This window comes from Sparus aurata, chromosome 2, assembly GCF_900880675.1.
Source record: "Sparus aurata chromosome 2, fSpaAur1.1, whole genome shotgun sequence".
Taxonomy (NCBI): Eukaryota; Metazoa; Chordata; class Actinopteri; order Spariformes; family Sparidae; genus Sparus; species Sparus aurata.
Window position 1 is genome coordinate 14,251,469 of NC_044188.1, and position 21,056 is coordinate 14,272,524.

Genomic DNA, 21,056 nt, shown 5'->3' on the forward strand with positions numbered 1-21,056 from the left:
GTTTCATTTCTGTTAAACTACAGCATACCTCTCTTGTTGTTGCCTGTGGTGGAGAGGGTTGTGTTGGGACCGCTGCGGCATGAGGGCGTTTTGGCTGGTGGTCTCAGGCTTGATGACCCCATTTTATCGTGATTTATAGTGTTATAAGTATTACTCACAGTGTATTGTCCCTCTATTCTATCAATGACTGTGTTTCAACTGTGTGTTTTACTTAAGGTGGAGCTTCCTCATTGCCTAAGTTCCTGTTTTATTTTGCTTATTATGTATGTATTTGTGTGCTTGTGGTGAGGTGAGATGGTGGTGGTGGGGGGGGTGAAGCTCTTTGTGTTAGTTTGTTGTATGAAAAGTGCAATATAAATAAAGTTTTATTGATAGAACATTTTACCTATAAGTGCAGTAGAAAGAAAATAATTTAATGATATTCAGTTTGAACAAACGAAATCATAAGCTATCTATATGTTTGACAGTTTTTAAAATAAACATTGTTATGTTTCATTAACAATAATTTCACAATTTGTCCTCAATAAAGTTACCTGAGGAGATTTCCGGGAGCATTTGAAGGCAGCACCTTTACAGCCACTTTACCCACATGTCGCGTGCTGTCATAACGGTATTTAAACACAATTTAAAACTAAAACATTTTAATTTGGGTATTAACACTTAAACCACTGACTAGCTGTTTGTTGTCACTTCTTAAAAACTGTATTAAATAAGTTTATTAAGATTTAACTTCACTACTTTAATCTGAGTTTAGCCAGTTCGAGTCTTTAGCTAGCTAGCTTGCTAGTTAGCCGGCTAGCTGACACAACGGTTGTCAGCTGCAGTATCAGAGCCTGAATGTTAGCAAAGACCTGCCCCTGTTTTGACAAGCATTTCCTCTTTCACTTCAACCACATGCTTCACACAGCAGCACTGCACACACTGCTAGCCGAAGAGATAAGCCGCAGGCACATCCCCCTCCTGCTGTAAGTCATAAACCTCCACATCACTGTAGGCATTTAACAGCTGCTTCACACAGGATGAGGAACTCAGGAGGATCGTCTGGTGAGTCTGATTTATAGTTTTACAATGTGTCAAATTATCTTACCAACAAAGTCACAGTAAATGAAACATCACATTTCATTGTTTTGAAAATTCAGTATAGTATAAGTTTTGATCTTTCGCCAATTTAAAGTCAGCTTGAGGAAGTCCTCTATATGTGTCTCTGTATTGTCACACTGGCTTAAAATGTCTACACTACAAATACAATTTAAAAAAAGTTTTCCACCTGAAATTCATCAGGCAATATTTTGTAAAAGATCTAATTATAACCCCAAAATGCAAAGTATACCAATGCTGCCCTTAATGTATATAAATACTTTTTTTTTCAATGTTGTCCACTGTGGCCTTATGGTTTGTCCAAGTGATTACACATATAGACACCAGATGAAAGACCATACTGTCATTTAGTCGCAGATCATTTTATGTTAGACATGTTTGCCAGGGAGTGACCATCTTCCCATAAAGTGTGTGTCACTGTTTGCTGCGTGTACATCCGTGCATGTCTACATACACTTGTGTTTTAAGTGATCCAATTAATATCAGTGTGGCACAAGACTCTCAGTCATTTACCCCAGTGTGAGTCATCATGGATGATTATTTATGATATCAATTACACAAGAATGTACTTCAGTATGAAGTGTGTATGTGTGTTTCAATATGAGCTGTTCTTTCCATTGTTATCCTTCCTGTCTCATTTCCTTTCTGAGAGCATTCCTCTCTGACAACTGGGTGACTGCAGCGCTGCCACTGTCGATGACTGAATGACACTCATAGTCGACTGTAAAATGCTGTGAATGTTTCCAGGATGTCGCGCTGTGTGTCCTGTAAAATGATAAAAATGTGTCTTTTAATAGGACAGCTGCCATCTCACAGCTGTGATTCTTTTACCCTAAAATTGTTAATTGTGAACAGCTTACAGTCGGCTGGAATATGTGACCAAAGACAAATGTAATCATTTACTTTTATTACATTTTACCAACTATACTTTAACCATCAGTTAGGACCAGACATAAACATTGAAGACCACAGTTTATTTTTCTTTGCTGACACACCTGCTTGTATTGAACACTTATTTAATGCTGAAACGATTACTCAATTAATCCATTTTTTGAACGACATATCTCAGTACATTAGATACATGTTGTGGTTTTAGACTGTGGGTCATTCAAAACAAGCAACCTAAAGAACTTTTCCTTGGAAAATCTTCTTGACCGAATGACTAATCAATTTATTTAACAAAAAAGTGAAAGACTAATTGATTTACTATTTAAAAAACGCTCCTTTGTCGAAGCCGTACGCGTGTTGTGAAATGAAGAACTGGCTAAAAATAGTGTTTTAAGTCAACTTGCCCTCTGGTTTGTCTTGGACAAATGAATGCGTCATTATGAACTTAAGACAGCAGTTTGGATCTAAAGAAAAATGCTGTATTTAAGGGGCACTATGTTGTTTTGGAGAATACATTTATACTCAGAACTTTAATATTTACAGTATTAATAGACATTTTTTCTGTAACTGAATAAACAAGCTGTTCTAAGAGGAAAATAATGTCCCCAGAACACTGTTTTGAGCTAGAAAGGTGACGGGGTCCACCCCATGTAAACAAAGTGAAACAGTATGAAATTGTGTTGGCCTATAAGGTCAGTTTGTTTATTCAGTTTATTTAGTCATAAAAAAAACAGTCATTAAATTTCTTCTCCTGATTAACTATTTTAGTGCTCGTTTAATACATTACTCGGACAATGACATAGTGTCTAGTCACTGGAGGGCAGTGTTACACTGACTGACTCTGGTAAAACTGAGTCCAAAACTTCCTTAACCTGGAATTTATGACATATTTTAAATCAGTAATATTTTCCTGTGAATATAATCTCAGGGTCAGTGTAGTTGATTTGACTTTCCCATGTCAGTATCTTTGCCTCCAGGAAATGAGATGTGAATATCAGAGCTGATTGTAAATCACAGATTAATGAACCAGACAGTGATTAATAACAGTCATTGTTGACTGGGGCTTTATGTGTGCTGTTAATGATTACACTGTGGGTCTGATTAATGCACTTTCAAGTAAGTGAGTGGGTGTGTTGGTACAGCAGGTTGTTTTTCATGCAGTTAATTTGTTTGCTGAATTATTCATCATCTCTTTGTCCTCACAGATTCAGACATTTGAAGAAAGACATGGAGCAATGTAAGATTTCCCAGGCTTAATGAATGGATTGTGTGAGTAATGGCTTACTGTACATAGTAGGAGTCACGTTCTAAGTGGTTTTAACTATTCAAGAGCAACCACCGAGGGTGTGTCTGGAACACTGTTACTACTACGGCATGCAGGATGGGCCAAACGCGCTCAGATCTATCGCACAGCGCCGCCACCCCTGGCAGAGCGAAATGGAAAGCAGGCGAGACAGCCCAGCGGCTCCGTATCCGCAGACCTAGGAGCGGAGAGAAGCGACGAACCAGTGACCAGTTAAACAGGAATCCGATGAAAAATAAAGTGCTGTCGTGTTTGGGGAGGAGAAAGCGAGACTCCAGCCAAACAGAAGCGGATTTGGGTTGCGGAAACGGAGCCGGAGATCCAGCAGCGCGCCGCGATCACAGAGTAGGAAAGTTGCCGAGGGACGAGGTTGTGTCGACGAGTGGAGAACAGCAAGCATCCCCGGGTTGTTTTGAGGGACCATCCGGCCTAGATGATAACACCGAGGCTGTGAACAGAGAGGCAGCGGCTGGCCCGTCCGATGCGTCAGGTTTGGAAAGGCGGACCGGAGAAGACAGCGGAGCGGGCTGCGAGGAGCCGAAACCCGAGCGAGAGGACAATGCCTCGGACCCCCCGACGAGGGCCATGGAAGATCAGCCACTGGGGGGAAACAACCAGGGTCGTCTTGTGGGTGAAGTTGGAGATTTAACCGGGACGAGTGTGAGTTCAACCCCGCCGCTCACCTCTGACCCGGACACTGAGCGGACTCTGTCTGACTTGCCCCCGGAACAAGCGTTGGGCAGCGGGCTGTCGGCGGCGGAGGCTAAGATGACAAAAACTGACTGTAGCCCCGCTCCCAAAGCAGGACAAGAACAAAACAACTGCTGTCCGGTTGAAAAGGATTCTAATCAGGCCCCCCACGGCCCCACGGGAGGCCAAAGCTACCCAGGAACAATCCCGAAACTCATCATAACCAGAGACCCCAGTCCGACACGGTCTAAGGGGACACCGGCCCAGCTGAGCACCCGCTCGGAGCTCAGCACCGGCTCGTGTCTCGACCCTCACCCAGATGACGAGTCCCCCTGCTCGGACAGTGGCTGCGGAGGATCCCCCGCACTGATGCGGTCCCCGAGGAAGCTGTCCAACTCCTCCTCCATCGGCTTGTCCTCCGCCTCGTCCTTCGAGGAGTCCGAGGACGACTTCACAGGGAGCGACATCGAGTCCAGTCTGTCTCCGGCCCGGTCTCTGTGCAGCCCGGACGATGGGACAGGGGTGAGTGTCTTTCACAGCAAAGTATTGATTGATATTGACTGTGCAGATCAATAACTTTGAACAATAGCATGAAGTATTTCTTTGTGTTAATGGCCTGTCAGCTGCACTCTGTAGAGAACTGATAAATAGGTCTCACTGCTTTGGCTTCCAAACATTACACATGCAAATATTGCATCATTCGCTTCATATTATGGCAGACATACAGTATGGTGTGTTGTTAAGGGCCTCTCTTTACCTGAACACAATTACTACCTGCAAATACTCAATGAGGTAGAATTGATATTAACATGTACAAATCCACACACACTGCATGCATGTAGGGAACATGCAGGTCAACAACCCCCATGTCATACATCAGTTGCTGCAGGCACGCATCTATTTCCATATTTATTTTGTGCAGCGGTCGTGCACAAACATACACGGAACAATGGCAGTCACATCGGTCTCCATAAGTTGATTTAGGCTGCTCAAACTGTCATATGGAAATTTTAAGGTAGTTAAATTCCCAGGATGTGATCGTCCTTGAAGTGCTGCCGTGCAAATGTCAAAAACAAGACTCCAGTCAATCAGGAGGTTTGTTAGAGTTGTGTCTTATGGTTTTTGTGGTTTTGTCTGTTCCAAATGCCAAAATTAATTTGTCAAATGTGGTTCCATGCCTGAACAGCTTGACTCTCTAAACCCTGATAGTAAAAACATGGTGATAACAAATTTAAACCAAAGAAGAGGAAACTGACTCTTATCTCCAGCCCCCGCTTTGTTACCCTTCTACTCCCATGGCTCATGATCACATTGCTTTTGATGAGCTCAACTGCAGTGCCATTAAAACAGGGTCTGAATGCATGTTTGTACAATTAGTCATCCCATTACAGCTGCCACTTCAGCACTGTACACTTTGTATAAAAACATACTTTGCTGATGCTATCAGAGCAATTTAGGAGTTAGTTTACATCCACCAAGGTTTAAAGGTTTCCTCTCCTCCAGACATGAGATGCAGTTTAAAGTTTCCAAGAAGGAAGTCGCGATGACCCCCCCCTCTTCCAGAGTCAGACTATAAATGCCTGGAATGACACAAGTCTTAAAAACAGGATGTCTCCACTTCTCTTCTCGTCTGAATCCTGTATATCCAGGTTTTCTCTTCAGGCCACGTCAGCTCACGTGAATGTTGAAAGATGCTCAACTGTCAGCATGTCATTCATATTGTGCTGCACAAAACGTGTCAGAAGCTCTACTTATGTCATTTTTTATTAATCTAGCCCCGGTCATTTTTCCACTGCAGACGGTCCACCCTCATCTGGTATTTCATTTAGTTTTTCCAGAGAAAGGGGGAGACATGAGACAGAGAAAAATGTGACAGACTAGAGCCGCCTCTTTAACACATTAACCATGTATATATGTTATTTATTTTTAAAGGGATAGTACACTTTGATCAACATCAGTGTAAATGTGCCAGTGTTACTCGCATTTTCAGCTTTTATCTCATAGCAAGATGTTAAAATAGTGATTGAAATGATGATAAAACAAATCATGACAGGAGAAAAGTAGGCAAAACATAGATATAACAAAAAACAATAACCACAGCAAACAAACAAGCTCGACTTTATTACAGTACACAGTACACAAGTACAGATGAAGCATAAATCAATACAGATCCTGCCTGTCTTGTCTTGTGATACGCTTAGTCGTGTCTAAAATTTAATTATTATTTCCTTTTTAAATGAACATTAATCAAATCATAAATTATGTCAACCACTTGAAACTGGAAAACATTTTTGATCCACAAAAGTTCTGCCCACTTCATTATTAGTTTTTACCACACTCACATCTTTTGGCTGACAGTAAGGATTATTATCATTAATGATTTATCTTAACTTATATATTTCAACTATCAAATATCCAAAAGCTGTGGAAAATGCCCATTTCAATTTCCTAAAACTCAAGTTGATATATATATGTTTCGAATAGAACCAGCAACCTGACTATATACAAAAAAATAATCATACATTTCCCTTTTTTCCTGGGTGTTTGGTGCCAAAGGATATGTTGACTTCCAACATTTGGGTTTCTAAAATATCAACTGATGTAACTCTGGTTTTAATATTGGTAATGTGTGTCCTAGGTCAGTTTTCTCAGTCACATTTCTCCACACGGTACACATGCTCATTCGCTCCCACTTACTGTAATGATAATTTGAATGAGCCGGTCAGTGGACAGTGTAATTTCCTGGCTTTGACACTGAAAGCCAGGAAATGAGCAACCTGAGGAGTTGCACTTGGGCTCTTGTGACAAACAGGATGACGCTGGCCTGTGATGTTTGATAAGAGCCAGGTTTCAGTGGAGATGTTCTGCCCTCTCATAGTTGAGTTAAAGCGCTATAATTTATAGGGGTGAGGCCGCAGATTGATTGTTGTTATGGGCTTTAAAAAGCTGCGGCCACACTGTGAGCTCCCAGTCAAACCAGGTACATTTTGTACGCTGTGTGACGTGAGCGGATTCTTGCTCAAACATGCATACTCAGAGACACACACACACACACACACTCGCAGCGATGCCGTCTTGCATTCAGAGTTCAGTGTGTGTCATGGAAAATTGGGCTGAAGGCAGAGCCGGTTGCTAGGCGACGTCTTTGCCATATATGGTACTTTTTTTTTTTTCTCCTACTTGTCTTGTTCTCTTTTTCACACACCAGACAGTATCTGCTCTGTCCCTGATATTTGAATGTTAGATTAAGATTCCTACAAATGTCTGCAGCCAACAATGCGCATATTATTTTATAACTTATTATCAGATAACTCCGCTGCTTTATGACACACTCTTTCTTCCCCCCCGCATTGGACAAAAGCTTAATATTTTGCCCCGAAACACCGTGAGACATACAGTGGAACAGAAAACAAGAGGAAAATGAGTGTAAGCAGATAACACAAAGCACAGACAAACACTGAAACTCTGAACACGTAACCTACACGTGATGATTTTTCTTCTTATTTATGCATGCTTATTCACATGAGCCACAATGTCAGAGTTGTTTTCCGCAGCACCCATTATACAAAGTCCCACTCATCACTCCCACTGCACGTATACGCAAAATCCATGCTGCAAAGCAAAGAAAGGAAAGTAATACAGTGTATGATGTTTGTTTGTTTGAGCCAAATTTCCATTAGATTTAAATCAACTGTACATGCAGCGTCAGAGGAAATATTCAGCTAAGTAAAAGTAGCAAAACCACATGTGACAATGCTCTATTACAAGCCAGTCTAGCATTAAAGATGTTACTTAAAGTTCTGACATGGAACTTTTTGTTAATTTTGGCCAAAGGATGACGAGGGTGAAACAAAGTTAACTTTGTTTTAGTGTGGTACCACCAGACTACAGAGCAGCTTCTCTTCTCAGGCTGTGAGACTAGACAATTTATCCTCAGCTCACTGCCATGAAACAAAGTTTGAATTTTATGACCTGTCAAACCCAGATAAGTCGGAATCTGACCCTGTGACAGGCATTAAGAGTAGCTATCATAATTCTGGAGAAATGGGCAATCTTATTGCTGATTGTCTTATTTGCTTATGTCATAAGGAGGCATCAATATTAACTTAGACGGTTTTAGAACAACTTAAAAGTTCAACTTAGTTTGTTAAAGTGAAACAATGTAAGCAAAATGTACTTCTATCAAAAGCGAAAGTAAGTAGCAAAGCGATTAATTAAGTACTTTACTGAGATTAAGCTAAATTTAACCATTTTATGTTCTGTTTGATAGTTTGATCGGTAACAATGCAACACACATTATTTGTATGTCAACTTTTAATAGGGAAAATAAAAGGTCCAATAAATGTAGTCATGCAAAACTAAAGTATTTGCCTTTTGTGGCGTAGTAGAGGTATAAAAAGTGCCATTATCAAGGCTCCAGGGTGTGACTGTGTTGGTTGAGAAAAAAACTGGTGTGCTTGAAATTTAGCAATTGAAAAAATATAGACCATATTTTTGAGGTTATCCCAATTTCTTGTTGCATGTGCTGTGATTTTAGTGAAGAGAAACATTATCTGCACTTTTATGCCTGTTTACAGTCATTAATAAAATGGGATAAGAAATTTATTTTTAAATATGTTAATGGGTGCACCTCAATAATGAGCCCAAATGAAAAAATCAGGTGCACTGGGGCGTAGTTTTGTAAATGTACTTTGCTTCATTCCACCACCATTGACATAACTGTATATTGTCGGTGGCCAATGAAAAAGAGAAACAGATAAACTGAAAGGTTAGCATTTGCAGGAATATAAATAAGACAATCATCGCACTGGAGAGAATTAACTAGCAAATTTCTTGTATTTTGCCTCCACAAACAACATAAACTATTGTTTCGATTTACAAAATAAATCAGGATCGATTGTTTCAATTGAACATTACATACATAAAATAGAGAAAACATGCAGAGACAAGCACTATAACATACAGTAATATCACTATTTAATCTTATCTAAAGTCTCTCTGTGAAGATGGGTTTTAGCGATCTTTTAAAGCTGTGCCAGCGTCTCCTGAACATTCAGTGGCCCACCACAGCTGAGCTGCTCGAACACTTGAGTCAGGGGAAAGGGATGTGGTTTTAAATCAGCTAGTTTTTCAGAAAAGATCTCTGACAGTACCTGAAAACACCCTGTAGTGTAAGCATGTGTAGTCACTCCTGTAGCTGATGATAGTTGTCTGACAGGTTCTGCACACACGCACGCACACACGCACATACACACACACACACACACATACCTACCTCTGTAAGCCACATACTAGTGAGGAATTTGTCATGCAGACAAAAGGAGAGTACTGGGAGGGTATGGCAAGGCCTGTTGTCCCTACCCCCATGCTGCCATTCGGTCATGAATCGGGCAGGAGATTGGCTCAGCCTCAGCGTGGGGCTCAGGATAGGCCCTGTGTGGATTAGGAGGATGAGATAGACAGGGGAGACGTACAAAGGTTAGACTGAAGAGAGAGAGAGAGAAGACCACTCATTGTGTGGACATCTGTACCTTTAGGGGGAGAGGAGGAATGACTTAGTGCAGGAGGTAAAAGAGAAGGGGGCTTGTTCAAACAGGCAGAAGATAGAAAGAAAGAGAAAAATGACAGCTTGAAGTTGACAGGTACGTGCTTGATGACAGCAACGGCGATATCATGTATTGAGAAAGTGGTGAAGAGAGGAAGGGAGGAGTGACAGGATGGTGAAACAGGAGAAATTGTGAATTGGGATGACAAAAGTAGGTTGTAGAGAAGGAGGGGGGGTCACTGTGAGAGAAACAAGTGTGAGCTTATAACAGAGGAGGATTAGTTTACCAGGCAACACAAGCCTCATTTTACAGCGAGGGTTTACAGCCTGACTGAAACTGGAATAAGACGGAGCTAGGAGCTTACACTGGCTAATAGATGGTTACGAAGGATCTCAGGCCGACTGGGAGGCACACATCCCTGGTAGTGTTTGCAAGTGGAGACCCTGCGCTGATGGTACAGAGTGTTTTGCGCTGGCTGCGTTCTCGCTTCCTCTCCGGGGCCGTGTGTGCTTGTGTCACCGCCTGCCTCCTCCTCCACTATTGCTCCGTCTGCCAGGTAAGAAATGGAGAATGGCAAGTTTATCCAGAGGGCATTACACGTTTGGATTCAGTCAGTCGAATGTAATCGCTAACGTCACGGCTCTTCAGACAGATGACCCAAAGGCTGATTGCATCAAATGCATGTGACAGGTTTGGGTATTCAAATGTTATGTGATTTGATATCCTGGTCTCTTGTTACAGCGTGTGACAGTTTGTTTGGTGCACAGTATGCAGTTCTATGTGGCTGCAATGATCTCTTTATCTGGGTTAAGCAGCCAGTTAACCGACCATGCTTCAGTCTGTAATACTGTAATACTTAATGTAATCAGTTAATTTCTTAGAATTGAATTTTGTCCCTGTTATCTCACAAATTCGCTCAGTTGCCAGTTTATTAGCTATACCTTGCTAAAACTAATACTTTTTAATGAGGGATATTGCAATGCAAAATAACAGCAACACAAATTAAACACCCGTTTGTATTAGCTTGCATTTTGCATTTTAAGCCAGGTGAATTTACGTGTCATAAGTGCTATTTTTCAACTTAAAAAAACCTTAAAGCTGTATTTATGGCCGATAATGACAGGAATTACTTTGTTTCTAAAGCACACTGCCTCAAAAGATGATAGGTTAGGTTGATGAATGTCTTGTCCTTTATTGTCAGATGCAAAACAGCTGCAGTGAAGCGATCCTTGGCAATGCAACTCTTAATTCTCAGGATAACTCCAACAATGATGAAAAAATATACTTTACAATGAAAATTACACATGATGATCTAAGACATAAAGATGTACGAGTGTAGAAATTCAAACATAGGAATAGAAAATTATATATATATATAAAATAAAATAAAATACAATAAAGTAAGTTTAAATATAATACTGTGGTAGGTGCTTGTGCAGTAAGAACTCAGAAGACGGTTTTAGATGGGCAGTGCACTAATAAAAGCATATACTATGATGGTCAAACAGCATGTAAACAGGTAGTTAACAGGTAATAATGTCATGCATGGAGGTACAAATGTCAGTAACAAATAAGTCAAGAGAGATGTAAACAGGAAGCAACCAGTAAGTAATAGCTGTATAAATGTGAAGTGACATCTATATTAATAAGGTGCAAGTAGTGTGTTGTGTACAGCTTTTCTTTCTGTAATTTTGGCTCTACTGTGTTGATTTGCATTTCCATTCGCCAGTTAAAACATGCCGAGTTGCGCGCAAAATGGACCATCTCCTGATACATCTTAAAGCAGGCCTGAACACCTTCAAGAAGGTTTTGGTGACATCAGATGGCCGTCATCACCGTTCAGGGACAAGCAGTCGCTTCCTTTTCCTCTTTGAGATCTGCTTCATCATCCCATCTCAGTACGAAGCTGTAGGTACCAAGCAAAATTGTGAAACCAGTCATAAAATCACTGATGATCAGATAGCTGGCCACCAACGACTGAGAAAGTGCAATAGTAAATAATAGTAAAGAGATACGTCATCAGTTTGGCACACCTTCAAACCCTGTTGTCATGAAATGAAAATCCCTGATGCGTCAAGTCAAACCGAGCCAGGACATGTGTTTGGAGAAGGGCTAATGATCACAAGCTCAAAGGTTCAAGAGTTCAACAGTCTTACGGCCTGCCTTGATCATATGTGTAATGAATAGGGTTCATCTGTGTGGTGGAAAGGTTGAAGGGGGAGCCTGTAAAGACACAACGGTGTGGTCAGGGTGTCTTCTTTTGTATGGCTGTTGTCGTTGTCCTGTGAACCACAGAGAGACCCTGCCAGAGGCAACAAGCACCAGAAACATTCCCAGCATTCCAACCCCAAAATCTCAGAGAAAAGGGCAACAAATATCATAGAACATGGGAGTCAAGGAAATTCTGGGAGGACAAAATAGCATTTGATTGAGGATACATTTTTGGAGACAAGACCTCCCATCGATTTCCCCCCCGAAAAAGGCAAAGTTGACTCATCCGCGTCAGAGCTCTGCGGAATGTAGAGGAAGCATAGCAAACAAAGAAAGACGACATGATCTCTGTTATATATTCGGGAGTTATATAAAAGAAAGCGCGGAGATGCTGAGTGTTGGACTGCGAGAGGTGACCTCTGTGTTTAAAAAGCTCGCCTGTGTGGGCTGAAGAGAGAGGATGAGACAGCAACACACCAACAGTTTGCTCAGTTTAAAATCAAACAACAGTCCGGCCTTTTTTATTTAGAAGTTGTCGTGATTCTCTGCTTTTACGCCTCCATTTTCCAGCAGAACATTAGCAGCATTCACTCCGGCTGTGACTGGTAATTTTAGTTTAATATACTTGACCCCGCAGAGGAAACACATTAGGCTGTCAGCTTGAAGCAATTAGTGCGAGAGCCTGATGGCATGTTGGATAAGAGAAGTGAAAGAAGAGAGGCTGGAGGTGTGGGTGTCTGCTTCACCTTGCTCTCCCGTCGATTCCCCCCTGGACTTTCATCTGTCATGAGGCCTCTGTCAGATGGGGACAAATGAAGTGAATAATGGAAAAATCAAAAGACGCTGTGGTTATTGTGGTCTAATGGGTGTTTTGTCCACAAAACTGTTTTTTCAGGAGATTATTTTTAGACTACAGTGTTGACAGTTTCTTAAAAGAGATCTTTGACTATTTACAGTAACTACAGTGTGTTGGTCCATCAGGCAGGAGACGACAATCTTTGGCAGTTTTATGTTTTATTTATGTTTGCACACAACCCCCCAAAAAGGACGGTTTGAAAATTCAAACTCTGGATTTTTAATATTTAGATATTAATGTGGTGATAATACAAATGCTTTTTCGGCAACTGAACAAACTAGCTGTTTAAGAAGCTACAAAGGTGGCAGGGTCCGCCAAATAAGTAAAATGGTCTAAAATTGTGTTGTGCTTTCTGTTGTCCTTTTGTCAGTTTATTGATTTTATTCAGTCATGAAAATGAAGAGTTGATTTAGACTTTAGACTTTTATTCATCCCACATCGGGGAAATTCACTTGTTACAGTAGCAGTTAGACAGACATACAATAAATACAAGACTTTAGAAATACTAAAAAGATTTAGATAGGAGAGAAAGATACAATATAGAAAGGACTATATGCTATGTGCATCATATACAGGGGGCAATGTGCATTGTATACATTTAAATTGTAAAAATATTGCCTTGCTGAAGGCTGGATGGATAGATAAATCCAGTATTTGAAATAAACAGCCTCAGTGTAAGAATATGAATATGTAAGAAAACAATTTTAAAAAATAGAAATAGTATTATTTGCACAGGATAATTGCACAAGATGGCGTAGGTAGAAGTGGTAGGTAGTGCAAGATAAGTGTGTGAATATTGGTTTGTTTAGGCATAAAGGAATCAGTCACTGAAAATCTGATGAAAAACAACTGATGGATAAACCAAGATTAACATGTCCACAGTATGTATGTGTGCTTTGCCTCCTGTTCAGAGAGGTGCGTCCTCATACTGTCTAACAGATAACAGCTTCACAGTTATCCCTCACAGCAGCTCTGCAGAGGCCACAGTTTTACTGTTCAGAATGGGTGGAGTGCTTGGAGTCTTTTATGTGGTTAAAGATTAAGGAGGTTTGTTGGTTGTTGCTCAACTGATATTTTTCTGCAGAAAAACTTACCTCAACTTGGAAGTGATCTTATCTCTAATCATAGTCTAGACTTGTTATTGATTTTTTGCCTGCTGGTTATGCAGGGTTTTTGCACTTTGGGATCATTGGTGCATTCACATGCTCCTTGGATGAGCTAATTTCCGGAGTGGGGAAGATGTCGGGAAGCTTTATGAACAGCGTAGACACAATCCTAAACTGCATGTTTGACTTTCGTTTATAGACCCACTATTTACTCAATAGATTAATATGTTTTGCTTAGCTTCAGTCTCATCTACCATCTCAGTGATCTCGTCTCCAAAACAGTTTGATTTTCTCCTCTGGTTCGTCTCTATTGCTGTCTAACCCCTGTTTGTGATGCCATTATGTAACGGCAAATCTCAGGGCAAGTGCTGTCAATTTAAGTTGATTTGAGAGTTAAAAGATCACAGGTGTTTGTTTTTTATTCCCAGCATCTTTTATGAATCGAATGTAAGCATGTTGGAAACTTCATGTTTAAATCTTGTTGATGGCCCTGCTGTAAACATAGAAATTACGATACATAATGGAATGACTAGGATGTTATGGTGAATTAATCACTACCAAGAAACAAAAATCTGAGAAGGCACATGGTAGTCATCCGCTTAACCAGACTGAAATGGACCACTGATGTCTAAGGCAGATTGTGGGAGATGAAAAGAAAAGAGTGTATTCAGAAATGTTGCTGCTCACCATAGAAAATCTAACAAATGTGATCTAGGGTTTTCCTCACAAAAGGGATTCATGAAACGAGACCCCATCACTCCTGCATGGGTCACAAGTATTGATTCTGGTTCGATTACTACCGAGTCATTTCAAAATGAGCAGGAGGAAATGTTCTTGTTGCATAAAATGTAGTTTCCACGTTGCAAATGTGGAGAAATGCAGTCCATGTTCGCATGTTTTCATCAGCGGCCGTTTGCCCTGAAGTGGCAGAGGTTATGTCGAGGTTAATCTGTTGATGTGATTGAAGGCTCAGGTCGCAGGTGTCTAGTACTCACTCTCATTACTCTCTGCCTCCCATGTCTGTCTGAAGTCCTGACATTGTCCAGCTGTCTGACGGAGCACAGGCGGAGGAACACAGCTGTTCAATTCTGTTGGAAAATCTAAAAATCTCCACTTTTTTTATCGTTTAAATCCCGAACTAGAAGACTATAATCACATTTGTCCAAAGGTTTATATGTGTGGGATTAAAGATGGCGATGAAAAAGAATCACCTGGAACAGTTTTTATAGTGGTTATGTTTCTAAATATTTAACCTTTCATGTTGCAAAACAGCCCTCCTTAAACTCACATATATCATGTTTTATTTTCCTCCAAGTCAAACACAGAGCCGCAGTTTCCGTTGTGTATGTGTGTATTCCTGAATGTGGACTGTTTTATTGTGACAGAGTTTCAACAGAGCAGCTGTGGAAGGAATGCATGTGATGAGATCAGAGATCGGCTGACATGTAAACATGGCAGAGATAGGCCAGGCGTGGAGCAGCGCAGTCACCCACAGACGTTATTTAGTAATAAAAAGATTAGTTTTATTATTATAGCCTCTTGTCCAGGTGATTTTTATTACACACATTTTTGCCTCTGACACACTATTTTCTTGTTCAGTTTATCATCATCGTTTCTGTGGTAAACATTTATTTGCATAAGGTATGCATAAAAAAAATATCCAAAAGAAATACTCAATGATATTATTTTCCCGACAGTAATATCTATCGTGATGTCACACACACACACACACACACACACACACACACACACACACACACACACACACACACACACACACACACACACACACACACACACTCACACACATTCCTTTCCTCAACTGGCTGTCCGTTTGTTGTGATTTCCCACACACACTTGTTCTAATCAATACATGTCATGTTCCCCTCAGATTGCTTGCGTCAAAGCCCCTGCTGCACACTGTCCTTGCTCTGGTGTTTCCCAATGCAGATAACCACGACACACACACACACCCCCACACACCCACACACTTGCACACACAATTGTGGACTGTAAGGTTCTGTTTTACGACACCACAGTGGTGGCTTTAGTAAATGTTTTATGAATGGGCTTTGTGTCACGTACGTTGTGCACCTGGCCTTGGCTGAAGGGGAGGATCTGTCCAATGTCTAATGAGGTGCGCGCTTGTGTGTGCGTGCATGCGTGCAAACTACGGGGTGTGTTTTCCTTTAATAGATAATCATTCTATTGGTTGGTATTTAGCTCAGTGCTTTTGTCTGAGCAGAAAAGAAACCCTCGCGCTGATTAATCAGAGCTTCAGATTTGACGGTCCACGCCTGTCTGGAACAAAAGGATGACGTTTGTTTCTTTTTCCAGAATAAGTCGTGGCAGAAACTGAAGACCATGGTTCACTGGTCCCCCTTCGTCGTGTCCTTCAAGAAGCGTTACCCGTGGGTTCAGCTTGCTGGCCATGCAGGTATTCAATTCAATGCAACTTTACTGTCAATGTAGTGATACTCAAGTGCAACAAGAAGCTTATATTCTGCAGTACAACATACTGCACTTAACAGTGACATTGCATCTCTAGTGAGGTAGCTTTAAAGGTGCACCGTGTGGATTTATTCTTATTATTAAACTTAAGCCGGTGTACTTAAAGGGGCACAATGTAGTTTAGGAGAGGAACAAAATGTAATCTTTGGTCTTTAATCTTCTGTGTGCGTGTGTCTGTCTCTAAGGTAACTTCCAGGCTGGGGAGTACGGTCGCTTGTTGAAGCGATACTGTGAGTGTGAGCAGCAGTGTCTACAGAAGCTGATGAAGGACACCTTGCGCCCGCACGTGCCTGGTTATTATGGGGTGGTCCAGAGAGACGAGCAGGACTATAACCTGATGGATGACCTGCTGGCTGATTTCGACTCGCCCTCCATCATGGACTGTAAGATGGGAAGCAGGTACGACTCGGCACTAGATAAAGAAAGAAAAAAACACTCTCCAAGACTGTTTTTATCCTGTGCTTCTGGGAGACGCTGTGAGCCTTGAAAATGACCTTTTACACACATAGAAGCAGTTTACTCCCACCAGTTTTCTGCTTCTTTATCCCATTTATATAATCATAATGGCTGTGTTTGTAGAAAACTACTTACTCCACAGGAATTTCATGCTTTTATTTCATATATATTAGACGACTTTAATGTTCTCCTTGCTGGTCGACTGCCAGGCTTGAACTAGAAAAAGAAAGAAAGAACATAACACCCCAGTTTTAGCTCATCTGCACTGGCTCCAAATATCTTTTTAGGATGATTTTAAAGTTCTGTTGCTCATTTACAAGGCTCTTACTTGTTTGGGACTGGCTTACATTACCAACTCTTTCTTCTTTTATAATCATTAATTGCCTTTTAGATCCTCTGCCAACATTTTATTAAATTAAAACTGTCTCACAGATAAGAAATCCAGCATTTCTGCCTTTTTAGCATTGCACTTAAAACAAAAGCACAAGAGATGGACACTCTGTAAACATTTAAAATGACAATTGAAAGTGAGGCAAGGGAAAGGAACACGTTAAAAGTAACTTTCTTCTTATTTTTCAGGACGTACTTGGAGGAGGAGCTCATTAAAGCCAGAGAGCGTCCACGTCTGCGGAAGGACATGTATGACAAGATGGTGGCGGTGGACCCAGGCGCCCCCACTGAGCAGGAGAAAGCCCAGCAGGGAGTCCTCAAACCCAGATACATGCAGTGGAGGGAGACGCTCAGCTCCACAGCCACCATGGGCTTCCGCATAGAAGGCCTTAAGGTCAGCAGTCCTCTTGGCTGTAGTTCTCTGAGTTAGTGAGGAAACATGTGGTTTCTACAAGAAGTAACTCAATCAGTGGGAGTAAATATTTATCACTGGATAGACCAAACACACTGGAGTAGAACAAAAACAGCCTGTTGAAGTTTTTTTGGCTGGATGTGCAGCCATAAAGAGGACAGTTTGTTCTTTTAGAATTAAATCCTGGGCTGGTTATCCGGTTGTTCCAATATCTGTGTCTGTGCAGATTTGCATGTTACTCAGGCTGGAATAAAAATATCTGATCAGACACCCTGCGAGCATTTAAAGCTGCCGGCCAAGGCTACATTTTCCAGTCGAACAGGTATGAGCAGTCATGCTGAGGCAGTGAAAATCGTGTTCATAAGTTAGTATTTATTGTTTCCAGTTGCATCATCAATCAGGAAGCTTTAAACTACCGACTGAATGACATTATTGTCCTCTGCAACTAATGATTATTTTACCTTTTTCTTTTTGCTAAAATGTCATCTTCAAATTGCTTCTTGTCCAACCGACAGCCCAAAACCCAAAGACTCTCCATTTACCCCCATAAATGACAAAGACGAACAGCAAATTCTTACATAAAAAGCAGGAACCAGGAGAAATTTGACAATCTTGATGGAAGAAGTGACGGAAACGATTAATTGATTATCCAAAAAGTTGACGTTTATTATTTTGATCCACTAATTGATTAAATGAGTAATTGTTGCGGGTCTAGTCCACATGCAGATCAAAAACATAATAACACAAAAAATATATTTTTTTACAGAAAGCTGATGGAACTTGTAATACCAACTTTAAGAAGACAAAGAACAGGGAGCAGGTGATGCAGGCCCTGGAGGACTTTGTAGGCGGCAACACTCAGATTCTGGTATGTGACAAGTTCACTGCTTGTATTTTGTAAATGCAAAACAAGAAAAGTTTGACTTCTTGAGAAAACTGAGCTAAGTCAGTCTGCTTAGTTTAGCATAGCCTGGTGACCCTAGTCTGGAAAGCTAGGAAAAAGGCTATCCTGGCATTGTGTGTAAATAATAATTTTTTTTTAATGGAATTTTTCCCATTTTTTAAAACGACAAGCTGTAATGTGTTGTTTATTGAGCTTTAGAGATATTGGTTTAGTATTGAGGGTGGATGAGGCTTTAGACTAACAGTTAAGGAGGAAAGAAGAACAAAAAAAACGTTTTCTGGTCCATTTTGCAACTTCCTGTTCCCATTCATGTTGTTCCTGTTTACAACATTAATTTTTCTCTTTTTTATTTTTATTTTTTAGAAATTATACCTACAGCGGTTGGAGGAACTGCGCTCAGTCCTCGAGCAGTCACACTTTTTCAGGACACACGAGGTGAGACACACTCACTTTCACGATTTCTAAACAAACCTGTCGGCCAAGTTGAAGATGTGATATCATCCTGTCACTGGCTCTCGTGTTCCATCGCTCACATACATAAACTCACTCGTCTCCCTGGTTTCTTCTTGGCAGGTCGTGGGCAGCTCCCTGCTGTTCGTGCACGATGCCTCGGGCAAGGCCAGAGTGTGGATGATCGACTTCGGGAAGACGGTGCCTCTGCCGGATCCTAGGACCCTGGATCACAGGACTCCCTGGGTTGAGGGCAACAGGGAGGACGGCTACCTGTGGGGACTGGACAACCTCATAGACATCTTCAGCAGTATGCTCCCACAGACTCCTTGAGAGGGAGACTCAGAAGACTGCAGTAAAACTTTGCTCCAGATGGTGGTTAGTGAGAAAACAGAGCCATTAGTTTGACCTTTTTCATGAGCCTCGCCATGATCTAAGTGTCTTTATCCACCTGTGTAAGAAGAAGATGAAGACAATCACAGGACTTCTATTGCAAAGTGGAATATGCCAAAGGCTGATGTCATGCATTGGTCCATTTGTGGATGAGTTGATGCAAAAGGTAGAAATGGAAAGAGGGAGAAGTGATGTACTGGTTTATTTTGAAAGAAAATTGTCCTCTGACAGTCACTTTTTCATTAGACATTAAACATGGCTCATCGCCCCCCTCATCATCTCCCTCTGTTGGTCAGACTTGCACACAGCACTCTCACCAACATGAACTTGATGCAGAGGTGTGAAACCTGAGGAGCTTTTGGTAACGGGAGTTTTGTTTTCATCATGGACCATTTTTGATGTTTAAATATACAACAACACTAAAAACACTGGTCAGACCACGTGTTAACTAACTCAGTGTGTAAATACAAGTTTATTTAATTTTGTTTCTTTATGGCCTTGGTATAACGTCCTGACCTTGTTTGTACGATTTGTGTGCCTCGCTTTTTTAAAGAAAGAGCTGTTTGATCATTCCAGTGCTGTGGACTCCTTATATTTTTTGTTCTTCCAAAGAGTTCACCCAAGTGTAAGATGATGTTATCCCAAAGTGAGCAGAAGAAAGTATTTTCTAAGATTTGGATTTTTTTTTGTATGATAATGCAGTGACGTTTCTTTTGTTTTCATCTAACTGTACAGTAAGCAGCTTGGCAGCCATGTTTGTCTGGAATTTGTTGCACTATGGATCCTCACGAAGCCATTGAACAAAAATTAAGCCTTTGTGTGTCTTAAGGTGGGAAGCAGCAGCAGCAGTAAAATACCGGGTTTACAGATGATTACATGGATTTAATTTGCTGTTATCTGTTCATTCTCTTTGATCAGTGTTGCTTTGGGAGTTTTACAGTGAAGCGATGGTGCAAAGGGTGAAATGAAACTGGATTTACCTGATTAAACTGATGAGTCTGTTGAGGCTTCTGTGAGGTTTCATCTTACACATGATCTTGAAACTGGAAACTTATGATTCAAATAATCAAATGGAAGAATATCACTTTTAAACAGTGCTGTAAGCCTCATTTAGCTACACGAAAGAGGAGGTTTGTGGGATTGATCATTGTACGGAAGAGAGTTTACAAAAAACCACGTTGTTATTTTTAGATGTTCGTGACTGTATCTGTCATCCCTTGACTGGAATGCAGCAGGTTGGTGAGCTCAAGTCTTCCAGACGTCCTTCGACAGTGTCAGGCAGCAGTTGTTTGGGTGTGTGTGTGTGGGTGGATCACTCCGTACACACACAGTTTTGCTGCAGATATCTGACTTCATGAAATTGGAATTCAAATTTAGACAGTTTTTCCTCTTCTGAAAAGGAAACCTACTGGGAGAGGTGAATAATAGTGTTTACAAAGTATTATATTTCTTTGCCCACAAATCCTCTATATTTATAACATGGCAAACTATCAGGTTCTCAAACTGGGTGCTGCTTTCTAAGGAAGAAGACTGGATTCAAACCCACATTTTGTATTTTTAAAAGGCAGTGTATTTTAGTCAAAAACACAGATGGAAACATGATATTAATTCCTTGCTTTGTCCAGGTCATGGATTGCAATAAACTGGAAATAAGAGTTTTCAGAGTTTGTGTTTTTTGTTCTCCACTCAACTCTCACCTCAACCCAACCCTACACTGATATCTGTTTACACATTTCGTTTAGTGAATATCCCCAAAAGTTGGTCTTCCATCTCACTGCTGTGGGCTGGGTGGGAGGAACAGGATATTATGTTGTCTATGTATGTTATGTGTGTGTATATGTA

General features: G+C 40.9%; 1 protein-coding gene across 3 annotated transcripts; it reads left to right on the plus strand.

Moving 5' to 3' along the window:
• The first annotated feature begins 567 nt into the window (after positions 1-567).
• Positions 568-20,872, plus strand: itpkcb (inositol-trisphosphate 3-kinase Cb). 3 transcript variants are annotated; one of them, XM_030406833.1, is made up of 9 exons: positions 568-610; positions 908-1,044; positions 3,192-4,501; positions 16,036-16,135; positions 16,395-16,608; positions 17,245-17,449; positions 18,234-18,335; positions 18,735-18,806; positions 18,945-20,872. In XM_030406833.1, the coding sequence occupies exons 3-9, from the start codon at positions 3,368-3,370 to the stop codon at positions 19,152-19,154; spliced, it is 2,037 nt and encodes a 678-aa protein (XP_030262693.1). In that variant the 5' UTR covers positions 568-610; positions 908-1,044; positions 3,192-3,367; the 3' UTR covers positions 19,155-20,872. The 3 variants fall into 3 exon arrangements, with proteins under 3 accessions (XP_030262693.1, XP_030262704.1, XP_030262685.1); XM_030406844.1 differs by having other exon boundaries at positions 592-610; positions 911-1,044; XM_030406825.1 differs by having other exon boundaries at positions 594-1,044.
• The last annotated feature ends 184 nt before the right edge of the window (positions 20,873-21,056 follow it).